Source organism: Anolis carolinensis, chromosome 4 (genome assembly GCF_035594765.1).
Source record: "Anolis carolinensis isolate JA03-04 chromosome 4, rAnoCar3.1.pri, whole genome shotgun sequence".
NCBI lineage: Eukaryota > Metazoa > Chordata > Lepidosauria > Squamata > Dactyloidae > Anolis > Anolis carolinensis.
Genome location: NC_085844.1, coordinates 101,334,307 through 101,350,547, shown reverse-complemented (window position 1 = coordinate 101,350,547; position 16,241 = coordinate 101,334,307). Strand labels below are relative to the sequence as shown.

Sequence of the window (16,241 nt, the reverse complement as noted above, 5' to 3'; positions counted from 1 at the left end):
TGCTTGCCCTTCCCTTGCAATTTTAATAGCCCCACCTTTTAGTTTCAATATCTGCTGTTGTATTTTATGATGTTTTATTTTACTGCTTGTGGTTGTGTTTTAACTTTTATCTGTTCTGTTCTCTGGGCTTGGTCCCCATGTGAGCTGCTCCGAGTCCCTTTGGGGAGATGGAGACGGGTTATAAAAATAAAGTAGTAGTAGTAGTAGTAGTAGTTATTATTATTATTATCCACTCCAAGAAGGGAGAAATAAAGGCCTTCAAATTAAGTAGTGGGCTCTATATGTGTGTGAGAGAGATGCACCAGAGTTAGGAGCTGGAGTCAGGAGAAAGCAATCCTGCAATCTGTGCTCAGCAGTTTATCACACAAGGCAAGCAAATTACAATTACAGCAGGACAACAGCATCTTTGCCTTGGACCTATCATATGATGTCACTCCTTTCCTGTTGCCCTGCCGTTGGGGAACTGTTGAAAGGCATTCCCTTAACTAAAGGAACTTGTACATAGAATCATAGAATCATAGAATAGTAGAGTTGGAAGACACCTCATGGGCCATCCAGTCCAACCCCCCGCTAAGAAGTAGGAAATCACATTCAAAGCACCCCCGACATATGGCCATCCAGCCTCTGCTTAAAAGTCTCCAAAGAAGGAGCCTCCAACACAGCCCGGGGGAGAGAATCCCACTGTCGAACAGCTCTCACAGTGAAGAAGTTCTTCCTGATGTTCAGGTGGAATCTCCTTTCCTGTAGTTTGAAGCCATTGTTCCGTGTCCTAGTCTGCAGGGCAGCAGAAAACAAGCTTGCTCCCTCCTCCCTATGACTTCCCCTCACATATTTGTACATGGCTATCATGTCTCCTCTTAGCCTTCTCTTCTGCAGGCTAAACATACCCAGCTCTTTAAGCCGCTCCTCATAGGGCTTGTTCTCCAGACCCTTAATCATTTTAGTTGCCCTCCTCTGGACGCTTTCCAGCTTGTCAACATCTACCTTCAACTGCAGTGCCCAAAATTAGACACAGTATTCCATGGATTATTTGTGTTTGCAAGAGAAATGCATTCCAAGCTGTTTCCTCACTGGGAGGGTGGTGGGAAAGGAGTGGGAAAGGAGTGATGTGATGTGATGTGATAGCTCAAAGGTAATTATGCTTTTGTGATTGTGATTTTCCCACTTCGTGTGATAAATGCCTCATTCACAACCATGGATGCTCAATAACTGCAAATAAGATTGCTTTTAAAATATGGTAAGTTATATTAAAGGATAGGAACATTGGGCTTTTGAAATATACTGAATACTGTGAAGTTTTATTTTAAAAGTGTTTTTCAAGGTTGGCTTGCTGGGGATTCAAATGATCTGGACACGAGATGCTGAAGAAGCATTGACAAATGCAAAATATGATAAGAAGATAATGCCCAAAACAAACCAATTTTTCCTGGATCTTCTCAATACTTTGATAGACATGACGACAAAAGATCTGAATCCAATAGAGCGCATTAAATATGAGACACTGATCACAATTCATGTACACCAACGGGACATATTTGATGACCTGGTAATTGTCTTCTTATTTATTATTAAGAACAAACAAGGTAGAAGCATGCTTAAGCTTCTGGACACATATGTATATCTCCATTAAATATAATCACTTAGGACCTAATGTGAGTGACTAGTCCTAGCAATATTTTCATTGTTCTGCTGTGTTTTTAATTTATTGACCTGGCTTTTAATGTTTGCATAAATTTGCCTGTTTGATTGTGTGGTGTTGATTTGTTGTTGTTTGCTTTGTTTACCTATGTTATATTATTTCTTTTATTTACTGTGCACTTCTTCACTTCACTTCTTCACTTCACTTTATTTCTTAATTAGTCGCTCTCCACCAGAGTGCTCCAAGCGACTTACAATTTAAAATAACATTCCACAATATAAAAACATTCAATATAAAACATTCAACAGTGACTATTTGGCAAACTAGATCTGATCTACCCAAATGCACAACCAAACAGCCAAGTCTTGAGCGCTTTTACAAAAGGTTGCAACTCCGACATTGCTCTAATATATGGAGGCAATGAGTTCCACAGAATTGGAGCATAGGTCGAAAAGGCTCTACGCCTTGTAGCTTCCAGGTGTACCTCCCTAGGGCCCAGTACGTATAGGAGATTTTTCTGGGAGGATTGAGGTGACCGCTGATGAAAAAAAGGAATGAGGCGTTCCCTAAGATATAATGGTCCTTGGCCATTTCGAGCTTTAAATGTCAGGATCAGTGTCTTGTAAGAGATCCGATGTTCTATTGGTAGTCAATGCACTTCTGGCATTGAATGGCTGCCATTTTTGTGTTGAGCTGTCCTGAGTCTCAGGTGGGGAGATAGGATGGAATACAAATAAAGTTTTTTTTTCTTATTATTGCCTAAGCTTATGCTGGAACGAATGCTTTTGTGTCCAAGGCTTTGTAGTCTTGTCTCAGTACAGTATACCCCCTGTATTTTTTCTAGACAGTAGAACTTTTGGGGGGTAGGGGTAGTAGTGACAAGTGAATAAAGAATGTTTTCTATGTTACTCATAAAATTATATTTAAATTATTAACACAAATATGGGGAAAACATTTTTCTGTCTCTTGGATATTAAATAGAATAGCTTCAGAAAAAATGCCATCTCTGAACATCTTGATACCACAGTCCTTTGTTTGAAAATCAGGACACCTCTGTAATAAAGATCTGAATTTGTGATTATGTCATTCTTGCATGGGAAAAGAAAAATGTCATATTTGTCTTTACCACTGAGCAAGATTTCAAGAATTTTGGCTAATTTACTAATAGTGAACATTTTGCAGACTTTTTAAATTGAAAAATAACATCATCTTGTTCTATCAAATATGACAAAATTGTTATATCTGTAACCAATAACATGTAAACCAAATTTGCCTCATTGTTAAAAAAATCACTTTTCTTCTGCTGATAATGGATCTCTGCTTTGCACTTACTGTAATTGTCATTTTTCATAATCATCTCCTAGTTCAAGGCAATGGTCAATTTACTCTTATGAATTTGAAGAACATACTGTACTCAATTTGATTAAGAGAAAATGTATCTCAAACACAACTTAAATCTAAGGTTTTGATTAAATGTTGTCCTTACCTTTCACAGCACCTAAAAACAAACATTTTTCGGTCTCCAGAATTGCTTGTATTTTTACAAATTGCTCTTCCAAATGATTAATTGAATGTACACATGATGTACAATTGATGTAAACATGATTTCTTGTCCCTAGTGCCGTATGCATATCAAAAGTCCTACAGATTTTGAATGGCTGAAACAATGCAGATTTTATTTCAGTGAAGATGCAGACAAAATGATGATTAACATCACAGATGTGACCTTCACATATCAAAATGAGTTTTTGGGCTGTACAGACAGGCTGGTTATTACACCTCTCACAGACAGGTAAGAAATAATTGATGTCATTCATCCTGATTGAAGGATTACATATTCTGTATGCCAATTTCATTCTCCAGCTTTTCATGAGGGAGTCTTGTTCATGTTTGTTTAATGGAGTGGAAGGGTGGAAATACAAGCAGAAAGGGGCAATCCTCTATACTCCAGCATGGGAGAAAAGAAAGGAACCCTATTCCAGTTTCTGGCATTCCAAATTACTATTGCTGTTTTCAGGATCGGGACATCTGTAGGGACACCAAGGTGCTTGTTTATAAAGCTATTGTCTTCCCAACTCTGTTATATGCCTGCGTAATGTGGACGGTCTACAGACATCACACTCAATTCCTGGAACGATTCCACCAGCGTTGCCCCCCAAAAATCCTGCAAATCTCTTGGGAAGACAGGCAGACAAATGTCAGCGTACTGGAATAATTGAAACATTGAAGCGATGCTCCTTCGCCATCAACTCCGCTGGACTGGCCAGATTGTCTGAATGCCCAATCACTGTCTCCTAAAGCAGTTACTATACTCCCAACTCAAGAATGGAAAATTGAATGTTGGTGGACAGGAAATGAGATTTAAAGATGGACATAAAGCTAACCTCAAAAACTGTGGCATAGATACTAAGAATTGAGAAGTCCTGGCCCTTGAGCACTCTAACTGGAGCTCAGTCGTGACCAGTAGTGCTGTGGAATTTGAAGAGGCACAAATGGAGGGCGAAAGCAAGAAACGTGCCAAGAGGAAGGTGTGTCAAGCCAACCCTGACTGGGACTGTCTTCCACCTGGAAACAGGTGCCCTCACTGTGGAAGAACATGCGGGTCACAAATAGGACTCCACAGTCACCTATGTACCCGCTGCCAAGACACGACACTTGGAGGGCCATCATACTTGGACAACGAGGGATCGCCTAAGTAAGCTGTCTTCAGGAGTCTTTGCAGAATTTCTATGAATTTAAAAGTAGGAAAGGGTGGATTTGGACAGCAGGCTCCAAATGTCTACTAGGCTTGTCCGATCGATGGAAAAATTGTTTCAATTCTCGTTTCTAAAGTAGGGGGTGCCGGCTCTTCGATGTAGAAATTATTTCTAAATGTTTCACCCAAAATTTTCGGATATTTCCGAAAATTCGTAATTTTTCTAAAATGTTTCTAAAATGGCGGACGCGCATGCACAATCGCCAAAAAACAGGAAACCGGGGGGGACTTCTCTGGGGGTCTCCCGCCCTCATTTCTTGAGCTATTCTCATCAAATTTGGTACAGTGGGAGAACACATTCCACACTCTTTGCTCAACAAATTGCAGAATGATTCCTGTCTCCTATGATTTTTGGCGAATTTTTATAACTTTTTATAATATACTATTTTTTTATATTTTAAGAAACCTGTTCCTGTTTTGAAAGTCTTATTTCCTGTTCAATTGGGTTCTTCACTGTGAAAGTCCCTCTTTTCTATTTGTGTATCTTTGTTTATGTGGCCGGAAATCAGCGATAATGGTGGTCATTTGCAGAAACTGGAAACCCCCCCGCTCCTATCTAAAAATAAGGTGGTGATATTTCAGCTTCCTAAGACATGGGAGCTCGTGTCCCACTCCCTTGTGACCTGAGCCCCACACCACACACCCTGCCCCTATCTAATAAAAAGCGGTGGCCAGGGTTTTTTTTTTTGTGCAACAAGGAAAAGGGGTGCTCACTGCTCGGGACTCATTGCCCCGCCATTGGGAAGGCCGAAGTCTTTCCTCTGGGACCACTTCGCGGTCCATTCCCAACACTCTTCCTTGGCTGTGTGCAGGCACTGCGGGATGCACATTAGCAGGGGTAAAGACCCGAGGCATTTGTCCACCACTGGCTTGCGGTACCACATGAAGAGACATCATCCTTCAATTCCCTTGGGAGGGGGATCCCTTATCCCCATAAGCAGCACCCTGAGCTCTCCTTCTTCTCCGTTAGGGTCTGCTGGGAGAGGGTCTCAATTAACCCTGGACAATTGGGGCCATTCCACTGGAAGGAAGAGCACAGGGGGAACGGCACCCACCGTTGAGCAGATCACTCAGCGTCTGGGAGAGATGCTGGCTCTCGACCACCATCCCTTCAGAATGGTAGAGCAAGAAGGCTTTGTGTGGTTCGTGGAACTGCTGTGTCCACTGTCCGCAATACAAAATCCCATCGCGACAAACCTTTTCAAGGACAGTGATACCAGGGCTGTACGAGGCCTGCAAGGTACGCGTAGAGGCAATGTTGCGGAGCGCCCTTGGAGGGCGCATCCATTACACGTCTGACATTTGGACAAGTGTTGGGGGTGGCCATTCCTATCTTTCGTTGACTGCACATTGGGTGTAGCCTTTTTGGCAGCTAGAGAAATGGGGGCCCAAGCCTCACTGCCCAGGGGGGCCGGCCACCGTTGGCCGGCCCCACGCCACTACCCCAGCACCTATGGGGAAGGGGGTGTGGCCTTTAGGGCTGCTAGTGAAATGGGGGCCCAAGTCCCACTGCCCAGGGGGGCCGGCCACCATTGGCCGGCCCCATGCCACTACCCCAGCACCCATGGGGAAGGGGTGTGGCTTTTAGGGCTGCTAGTGAAATGGGGGCCCAAGTCCCACTGCCCAGGGGGGCCGGCCACCATTGGCCGGCCCCACGCCACTACCCCAGCACCCATGGGGAAGGGGGTGTGGCCTTTAGGGCTGCTAGTGAAATGGGGGCCCAAGTCCCACTGCCCAGGGGGGCCGGCCACCATTGGCCAGCCCCACGCCACTACCCCAGCACCAATGGGGAAGGGGGTGTGGCCTTTAGGGCTGCTAGTGAAATGGGGGCCCAAGCCCCACTGCCCAGGGGGGCCGGCCACCGTTGGCCGGCCCCATGCCACTACCCCGGCACCCATGGGGAAGGGGGTGTGGCCTTTAGGGCTGCTAGTGAAATGGGGGCCCAAGCCCCACTGCCCAGGGGGGCCGGCCACCATGGGATGTCACCCAGCACTGCCCATTTCTGCCAAGAAGCAGGAATTTCCTTCTTGAGTGTCTCTCTCATTCCACGGTGTTTGTCGCATCACCCTGGCCAAGCACAAACAAGATCCAAGCCTTCCGGTTGTCTGGGCACCACACTCGCATCAAACGATGAAAAACTTGTTGAAATCCCCAGGGTGGGCCCCATTCCACCATGTTTCCTCTTCTATAACCAGAGACTTCTGTATCAACCAGGCCAGAGCCACAAAGTCTCTAGCCGCCACAAAGGCACACTCCCTGACAGCAAACCGTCTGCGGCCCTGGCCGCAGCCCTACCGGATGGACACAAGCAAGCTGGCAGTCCGCAGGGTTGTCGTGGCCACCATCACATCAATAATAATAATAATAATAATAACAATAGTAAGAACTTTATTTGTATACCCCGCCCCATCTTCCCGGAGGGACTCGGAGCGGCTTACATGGGGCATGCCCGTCAACAATACAATGGCAGCAATTAAACAAAAAAATATCCACAAAAAAACAAATGTTGCATCAATAAAACATAAAATCAATAAGCAGTCAAAGTCGGCATACAGCATTACATTGTTAAAAAACAGAGGACTAAAAACACGGCTCTGGGCCGAGGGCAGAATACTTCAACATAGAAGAGGTAGTTTCACAGTTAAAAATCAATAAAGTGCAAAATACTCATGGCCTGGCAACCTATTCTTCAATAGGCAAAGATCCACCCTACAATCCTCGAAGGCTTTTCGGAAGAGGCAGGTTTTAAGGCTCTGATGTAAGGATCATGTTTCTATGGAGTTAAACTAGAGGGAAGACTTGTGTGTGTCTGGTGTTCAGTTATTAAAGTTCTCAAGCAGATGAGCTAGAAAGAGGGAAATGAATTCTGTTGGTTTACAGTTTCAGTCAAGTTGTAGATGTAAAATAATGAAAGATATTGTCTTTATTGTGTAGAAATGAAACCAAAGAACTTAAACCTAGCCCAAATTTCGAGACAAAAGAAACCATGAAGAAATAATTCATTGTTTTTAATAGTAATACAGAGTTTCTGAGTGGTTGGTTTCTCTACTTATGAGTCAGCGGAAGATTTGGATCACATACTTTCCCTCAGTGTCACATCTTCTCATACACACGCATAGAGAAAAGAATTATAGCAGGCAGTGGCAGGGATCCATAAAAAAAGGTTGGCCCCTGTCATTGTGGGATTTCAGTGATCCCATATTGTAAAAGCATTGGAAAGGGGTGGGAGATAAAGAAAAAGTTTCCGTTATCCTAAACGACAAGAGGCTTTGGGCAGGGTGTCCCACATGTAATGGTGGCAGTGGTAACAAAGTTGGATTTTAAAGCAGCGTACATTTCCTTTGTGAAAACACAGTCTTCATTTTCTATTACAAAACACTATGAATTGTCCTGGACTGTATAATCAGCTTAAATAGTGGAAAAGTGCACCTGGTACTGTTGCACTGCAGACGTTTCTGCATGTTCCATAAGATTTTATGTTGTTAAGACACAATATGAGGAGCAAATATGAGAAAAAAAGACACGAAAATAGACTAGGTTGTTGGGTAGTTGGGTGCCATTGCATCACCTATCGTTGGTGTACCGCCAGTTGCAGGATAGTAGGTTCATTGCACCCTGCAAGTTTGCCATCTCATTTCCATACAGCTGGTCATTGCCATTCTTGAAAGCTGTGGTGCAAGCCCCAAATCCACTCTGCTTGCCACTTGCTCAAAAGTTGCTTCCAAAAGCCAGTTCCATTATCAAAACCTAGAGCACCATTACCCACCATTCTGAGTTTTTGCACCAAAGTCTGTCTTGACAACTGCACTATAGGTTCTTTCTAGGTTTTCCCTGTCTGTAAATCCAAGACCACCTCTTTTGTGAATAGAATACATTGCCGGCCAGGGGGAGCATCGACATAAGAAAAGAAACACTGATTCCAGTTTTTTTAATAAATTTGTTTAAAAAATTGGCTGGGTCAGATTACAGTTACCGCCGGCGCTTCTCATCTTAAGCAGGAGGTGTTTGAACCCAGGTGGGAAAGCAGAAGCATGTAGGTTTTGCCAGATTGAGCCGCATGGCCGTCCAAAGAGCATGGAAGCAGAGGGATCGCAGATGCTCAGTGAGCATCGCGATGTTGACACACGAGCCAGAAATGCAACCCTCAGACCATCATCGCGGACAACGAGGGCGTAAAGCCCAGAGGGACACATTTGAAGCAATTTTGAAGTTTAATCTACATATTTTAATCCTGTGTTTGGTTGACATAGAGAAATTTAAATCCTGATTTTCCTTTTCTAAGTCGAGATTTGTATTTTGTGGCTTTTATTTTGTCCTCATGTTGTTTGGGCCGCTGCCCCAAGTAAGCCGCACCGAGTCCACGCAGGGAGATGTTGGCGGGAAATAGATAAATTTTTATTCCTTTTAAATTGTTCGTATTATAATCACTCGGAGCGTCCTCCTTGCTTCAAAGGGATTTCTTGATATTCTAGGACCGGGAGTTTGGCCTCGAGGAAGACCATTCTCTCAACAAGAAAGGTCACTCGGCAAGCTGCAGCAAGAGGTCACACCATTGTTGGCCATGTTGAATACCCTCTTGAAAGCCTTGAACTGCTTGGAGGATAATTAATGGCATGTGCTGGGTTATTTTGGAATTCCAAGTCACCTAGTCTGTCCCCCGAAAAGTGTAAGTTGACATGGTAGGAACAGAAAACGGATCAACCGACGGTTTCAAGATTGGGAATGGGGTGCGGCAGGGCCGCATAATTTCAGCCTCTCTAATCATCTAGCTGTTTGTGTGGAACATTTAATGCGACATGCGTGGCTAGAGGACCTGTAGGCAGGATTTTAAATTTATGGAAGACACATATACAACCTATGGTATGAGATAACAGTCTGATGGCTGAAAGAGAGTAGGGGCAGAGGAGCCTTCTCTCAAAGGTGAAAGAAGAAAGGGCCAAAGCTGGGTTGTAAGAGAAGGAAGCTTAAGGGAACCACACAGATTTATAACTGTCAAAATCATGGATTGGATGTGGAGGGTATGACAGACGTTTTATTTCTTCTTGCGACATATCACTGCAGATGCGGACTGTGGCCAGGAAGCTAGTAGAGGTTTTGCAGAGCTATGTCCAAACTTGACAAAATAAGAGCAGAGACTTCACGCAAACATAGGAGGACCGCATACTCGCATTGTCATCGCAATGCAATTCCCCATAGTAACCTGTGGATGTGAGAGCTTGACCGTAAGGAAGGCTGAGCGAGGGAAGAATGGCACTTTTGAACTTACTTGCTTTTTGAAAAACAGGAGAGTGCCTGGGACTGTAAGAAGATCCAACTGGTCCATCCTCCATGTTATAATGCCCGGAGGGAAGAATATTACAGGCAAAGCAGCAGGCTGGCATGGACTTGAAGGAAATGTGGCCGTAGATGTCCGACAGGGAAGTCTTGTGTGAATCTGTCCAAGAGTTCTCCATGGCTCGAAGAAGACTACAAGTCTGAGCACTGCGTGAAAGACTTACTCCGGTGTGATTCCACCGTCTTCTATCGTCCCCCTGTCAAACCAGCAAGAAGCACTTCCGTAACCAGAGGACCTGCGCCCACATGTCACTAGCAGCCACAAAGGCACACTCCCTGACGGCCAAACGGCACCGTCCCCGTGCATGGCAAGAGGGCGCGGGGACCATCAGGCGGCCGTCCCGCGGGCAGAGCGTCGACCACCCTCTCAAGGTGATGCTACGGCCTTGATAACTATAACACGATTGGGACAGTGGAAGACAACTTTGAGAAGGGGTGACCAAGGCCGAGGTGTACTACTTACTCCGGTGTGGTTCCACCGTCTTCTATCGTCCCCCTGTCAAACCAGTAAAAAGCACTTCCGTAACCAGAGGACCAGCGCCCACATGTCACTAGCAGCCACAAAGGCACACTCCCTGACGGGGATTGGCGGGGACCGGAATGTGTACTTGAAAGGCTCTTTCAAGTCTTGTCCGGATCCCACAACCTCGACTGCGTAACTCCGGTCTGGGCACCTAACTTGACAGCCAGAGGCAGGCTGGCATCAAAACTGTCCAAACTCACAAGACTTGTAAAAACAGTTGTAATCCGCAAAGAGAGCACAAGCCCCAAACCCCTTTCGGCCCTGGATGGATGACCAATTAGCCCCAGGGATACCCGGCGAGGCATCGCCGTAATTAATGGAACTTCATATGCAAATTTTGACATCGTGGACAATGCATTAATAACGGAATGAGACAACAGACATTTGATTGAATAAAGAAGTTTTAACTTTTATTTTTATGAAATACATGCCAAAGTATAAGACAACTCAAAACACAGGAAATGTTGTGCTTGCAAACTTTATATTTCAAATAGTATTGCAATCCTTCGGGGATTGCTTTATGCGGTGCTCATCAAACGGCAGCAAAGTATGTCTCTTCTCAAAACAGCAATCAGTGGCGAAAGGGCATCCCCCTAGTAGGACACCAGGATAGAGGAGTTCATAGTGCCTGCCCATTGTCAGTGAAAAGTTGAGAAAAAAGCTCAATGTTCTGAGAAAAGGTCCATCATAGAAGCGGGGTAAGACTTGGCGTTATGAAGATAAAACCTCTGGTCTTCGGAGAGGGTGCCTCACTTCCAAGGAAGCTCTGGAAAATTCAAAACAGGGAGGTTGGCCTTGAGGAAGACCAATTTCTCCACGGAAAGCGGATCCAGCAAGCTGCGATGAGGGGTCACGACATCGCCGGCCATGCTGAATACCCTCTCGCTCTGCACGCTGGTGGGATTGCGGGCAACATTGGCAAGATGCGGCCACACGTGTTCACAAGAAGACAAGTAGGCCAACGGATCACAAGATAGATTCTCCTGCAGTTCCTCGAAGTAACGGTTGACGCTACACTCGGCAGAATCCAGCTTCCGTAGCTTTGAGGAATGAGAAGCTCCCGATTGTGACAGAATGGCGACCATTTTCCCGAATAAATCTTGCCGAGGCTGCTGCTGCTGCCCTTGCTGCTGACAACGCTGCTCTCTAGAGGTCGGAATCCTATCGCACGGCACTTCCGGGCTGTCGGACTCGCCACTGGCGCTAGTGCTAGGGGTGGCAGGCATCCGTGCCAGGGGGCCCATGTGCTGCTCTGGGGCCCCCTCCGCGGCGACACACTCCTCCTCGTGCACAAGGTTGACGAGACGTGCCTTCCACTCCGGATAGTCTTTGGAGCAGACGGTGTCCTTCAACCTCGGATCACAGATGGCTGCTATCATATGGACATAGCTGTTTTGCAGCAGCTCCAGACGTTTACGGACAGCGATGGTCAGCCTTCTCACGACCTCCTGGACCTGCGGTGTTAGATTGCTGGCCAGGGAGTCGAGTGTGCAACCTCCTCCCAGCATTTCCAGATGCCTCTTTAGGGCCAAGACCAGAAGCACTCCCTGGCTGAGAAGGGCCCCCTGTGCCAATAGGGTCTCTGTTGCTTCCTTGAACGGTCTCAGAACTTCCACCAGTTGTGAGATGGTGTCCCACTCTTGCTTGCTTGGAACAAGCTTGCCAATAGACGCAACCAAGGAAAGGGAGATTCCATGGACCGCCTTCTGCTGTTCCACCGGGTGGAAACGTCCTGAAGGAGCTTGTGTTGCGGTAGCCCCTCCAATTTCTGTCTGTCCCTTAGCTCTCAGGCAGCCTTGATGCTGCGGTGGAAGAACCCGGCGATCTTGCAGCAGCGTTCAATCAGCTGTGACAGGTGTGTGCCACCGGCGGAGGCCTGCTGCTGCTCCTCCGTGCTCTTGAAAGCATCCTTGACCGTGTTGTGCAGCAAGTGTGCCAAACATGTAATGCTGGTGAAGCCGGCGCTTTCAACTGCCCTAATCATGTTTTTCCCCGCGTCAGTGACCATGAACCCCATCCTCATTGTCTCCGGATGCCTTGGTGTCCATCATGTCCTCGAGGATCTTGCAGATTGTTTCTGCCTTGTGGTCTCTATCAAGACCCTCCAGGGCGAGGAGGGCCCAGTGCTGACCGGTCTCCACGCTGTCACCTTTATCCCACCAATGTGCGGTCAACGACAGATAGGAATGGCCACCCCCAACACTTGTCCAAATGTCAGACGTGTAATGGATGTGCCCTCCAAGGGCGCTCCGCAACATTGCCTCTACGCGTACCTTGCAGGCCTCGTACAGCCCTGGTATCACTGTCCTTGAAAAGGTTTGTCGCGATGGGATTTTGTACTGCGGACACAGCAGTTCCACGAACCGCACAAAGCCTTCTTGCTCTACCATTCTGAAGGGATGGTGGTCGAGAGCCAGCATCTCTCCCAGACGCTGAGTGATCTGCTCAACGGTGGGTGCCGTTCCCCCTGTTCTCTTCCTTCCAGTGGAATGGCCCCAATTGTCCAGGGTTAATTGAGACCCTCTCCCAGCAGACCCTAACGGAGAAGAAGGAGAGCTCAGGGTGTTGCTTGCGGGGCTAAGGGATCCCCCTCCCAAGGGAATTGAAGGATGATGTCTCTTCATGTGGTACCGCAAGCCAGTGGTGGACAAATGCCTGAGGTCTTTACCCCTGCTAATGTGCATCCCGCAGTGCCTGCACACAGCCAAGGAAGAGTGTTGGGAATGGACCGCGAAGTGGTCCCAGAGGAAAGACCTCGGCCTTCCCAATGGCGGGGCCCCTGGCGGCCTTTGTGGGGTGCTCACAGGACTGGGGGAGGAAGGAGTGGGTTGCGACATGACGTCCTCTGTGGGAACGGCACGAGTGGGATTGCCTTCTTCCTCATCATCATCCGATGAAGTCAGTGTTAAGGGAAGCCTATCTATTTCTTTCTTAATTTTTATGTCTGGCGCGAGGACAGCGACACGACCCAATTCAGAGACGTCCGTGGCAGCCTCTGATACGGTTGGCGGTGTGGTTTTATCACGGAGGGAACCCTTTTCTGACGTCGACCCACCGGGAACACGCCCTTCCACCATTTGTGTTTGCTGCCCTCAGGAGCACCCCTTTGTTTCCTTCCAGTGCCACCCCTCGTTCCTCTTCCCGAGGCCAAGCCTCTCCCCGAAGTCTTGCGGGAACCACCTATTCCCCATGAACGCTTCATTACAGTGCTCTCGCTGATGAACTCCCCGAAACAGTTCCGTATGTTAAAATAGTTTATTTCAACCGACAGAGCCTTTGTAATTTGGACACGGGCTCTCGAGATCAACGGAGCCTCTTTCTGTGATCCCCCTAGACTGGAGGCCAATGCCTTCCCTTGAATGTCTAACTGGGTGTGAGGGAAGCACTGGCTGGAATGCACACGTTCTTTGGAAACTGTTACTTCCAATGGACCCTTTTAATTTTGGAAAGCTATGTGTGTCTTTGTAATTGATGCAGTAACACTCAGCCCGGGGGCTTGAGATTATAAACGAAGCGTGAGGTAAGCTCAGCGCTTACAGGGAAGCAGACGTGGTTAGAAAACTATAATTTTCAAGCTCCCTCCTTTGAAGGTTTGGAAAGGCTTATGGGGTGATTGCTTTATTCCAGAAAAATTTGAAAAGGAAAGGCAAAAGGTCTCCCTCAGAAAGAAAAAGCACCCCAAATCTCTGTGGTTACAGGGAAGCAAGCAGTGCACCCTCCTTTGCAGGCTTGGAAAGCCTTATATGGGTTGATTGCTTTATTCCAGAAAAATTTGAAAAGGAAAGGCAAAAGGTCTACCTCAGAAAGAAAAAGCACCCCAAATCTCTGTGGTTACAGGGAAGCAAGCAGTGCACCCTCCTTTGCAGGCTTGGAAAGCCTTATATGGGTTGATTGCTTTATTCCAGAAAAATTTGAAAAGGGAAGGCAAAAGGTCTCCCTCAGAAAGAAAAAGCACCCCAAATCTCTGTGGTTACAGGGAAGCAAGCAGTGCACCCCCCCCCCTTTGCAGGCTTGGAAAGCCTTATATGGGTTGATTGCTTTATTCCAGAAAAATTTGAAAAGGAAAGGCAAAAGGTCTCCCTTAGAAAGAAAAAGCACCCCAAATCTCTGTGGTTACAGGGAAGCAAGCAGTGCACCCTCCTTTGCAGGCTTGGAAAGCCTTATATGGGTTGATTGCTTTATTCCAGAAAAATTTGAAAAGGAAAGGCAAAAGGTCTACCTCAGAAAGAAAAAGCACCCCAAAGCTTAGCGGTTACAGGGAGGGACGCAGACTCCTTTGGAAAATAAAAATTCCCAACATCCACATCAAGAACTCTGCCCCAAGCCCCAAGCCAATTTCCCCCCAACATAATATCTAACCGGCAACAACCCTCTACCCCCAGTCACTTTGCCCTCTCAGCTTCAAGGCGCATGCGAACCACCCTCTCTCCTCGGTATCCCAACCCAGAATGGCTTGGCTCCGTGTGGAGGCGATTTTTATAGCGATTCTACACGTCGATGGGAGGACGCTAGCCCCCACCTTTTTTAGCCATCGTGGAAGACTCTGATTGGCAGGGAGCGGGAGCCATGTTAGGCTGCGCTAGGCTCCCGTTCATGTTAGGTTGCAGAAACAAAACAACAAAAAAATAATATTTAAAAAATATTTTAAAAAAATTTTTGGAAGGAAAAAAATTAATGAAAATTTTAAGACACAATTACAGAATGGGCTAACGATGAATCGTATTACATTGCCAGTTGCGCCCAGGGAAAACGTTTCAATACTTGTGTCAAAAAACGGGAACAATACAAAATAATTACGGTAGGGATATTTTTACGACAATATGGACAACCCTAATGTCTACTATGTGGATCCATCCTAGCTTGAGCAGCAGATCACCTACAGCTCATGATGGTACACCATGGCCACTGCACATGTTCTAATGTTGGGTTTTGTTTGCTCTGCACTCTTCACGTAATAAAAATATCTGAGGTAATTTCAGATAGTAAAGCTACAGAATTGTTGAATATAATTTTGATTTATAATGCTATACAACAGGGCTGAAGATGTTCAAACTGCTATAGATTTTGAATCAGTTGCCCAGGTGGCTGTTCTTAATGAATAAAACAATTGATGTGGGCACATCTGCCAATCTTTAGCATGTTCCAAGTGCTTGGCAAGAGTAATTTTTAAAAAACTAACATCAGTTGTGAAAAGCGTTATTGTTAAACTTGCATACTAACTTTCCAGCAGATGTGGAAAATACAAAGAACTTAGTTTGCTCAAGGGTACACACTAAAATACGAAGGCTGAAATCTCTTTGTTACTGTTTGTCAGAGCTGATCTACTGAAGCAATTGAACCCATGTAATTATTTACTTACCATTGGTTCATGGGTTTATTTTGGTTATGACAAACAATTGGATTTACATTAAAGACAAAGCAGATATTTATTATGGTCATCTAATAATAAATAAATTATGATAAATTTTCTGCAAAGGAGCCCCCGGTGGTGCAGTGGATTAAACCCTTGTACAGGCAGGACTGATGACTTGAAGGTTGGGTTGCTGACCTGAAGGTTGCTGGTTTGAATCTAACCCGGGGAGAGCACGGATGAGCTCCCTCTATCAGCTCCATCTCCATGCAAAGACACCTACACCTAGAACACTATGAACCCAAACAATGATATCTCTCAGCCAAACTTGCCATGCACACTCGATATGCCCAGATTTGACTACTGGTGGGTTTGGAGGGGAACTGGACTGCAAGTTGAGGAGTAGTAGGTACTGGGATTTATAGTTCACCTGCAATGAATGAGCACTCCAAACCCTGCCAATAATGGACCAGGACCACACTTGGCACACAGAGCCCCCATAACCAATACAACATATTGGATAAGTTTGGGGAAAAGGGAGTTATAGTTCACCTGCAGCCAGATAAACACTGACCCCCACCGACAATGCACTAGGACCACACTTCACATAGAGAAGGTTCATGACCTACTGAAGATACTG

General features: G+C 46.1%; 1 protein-coding gene across 7 annotated transcripts in view; it reads left to right on the top strand.

Annotated features, from left to right (window-relative positions):
• Positions 1-16,241, top strand: part of dnah5 (dynein axonemal heavy chain 5) — a 299,154-nt gene that overhangs the window by 95,285 nt on the left and 187,628 nt on the right. For all 7 annotated transcript variants that reach the window (XM_062979391.1, XM_062979388.1, XM_062979389.1 and 4 more), the window contains 2 exons: positions 1,322-1,546; positions 3,259-3,431. In XM_062979391.1, the coding sequence (XP_062835461.1) occupies positions 1,322-1,546; positions 3,259-3,431 (398 nt within the window). The remainder of the gene's footprint in view (positions 1-1,321; positions 1,547-3,258; positions 3,432-16,241) is intronic.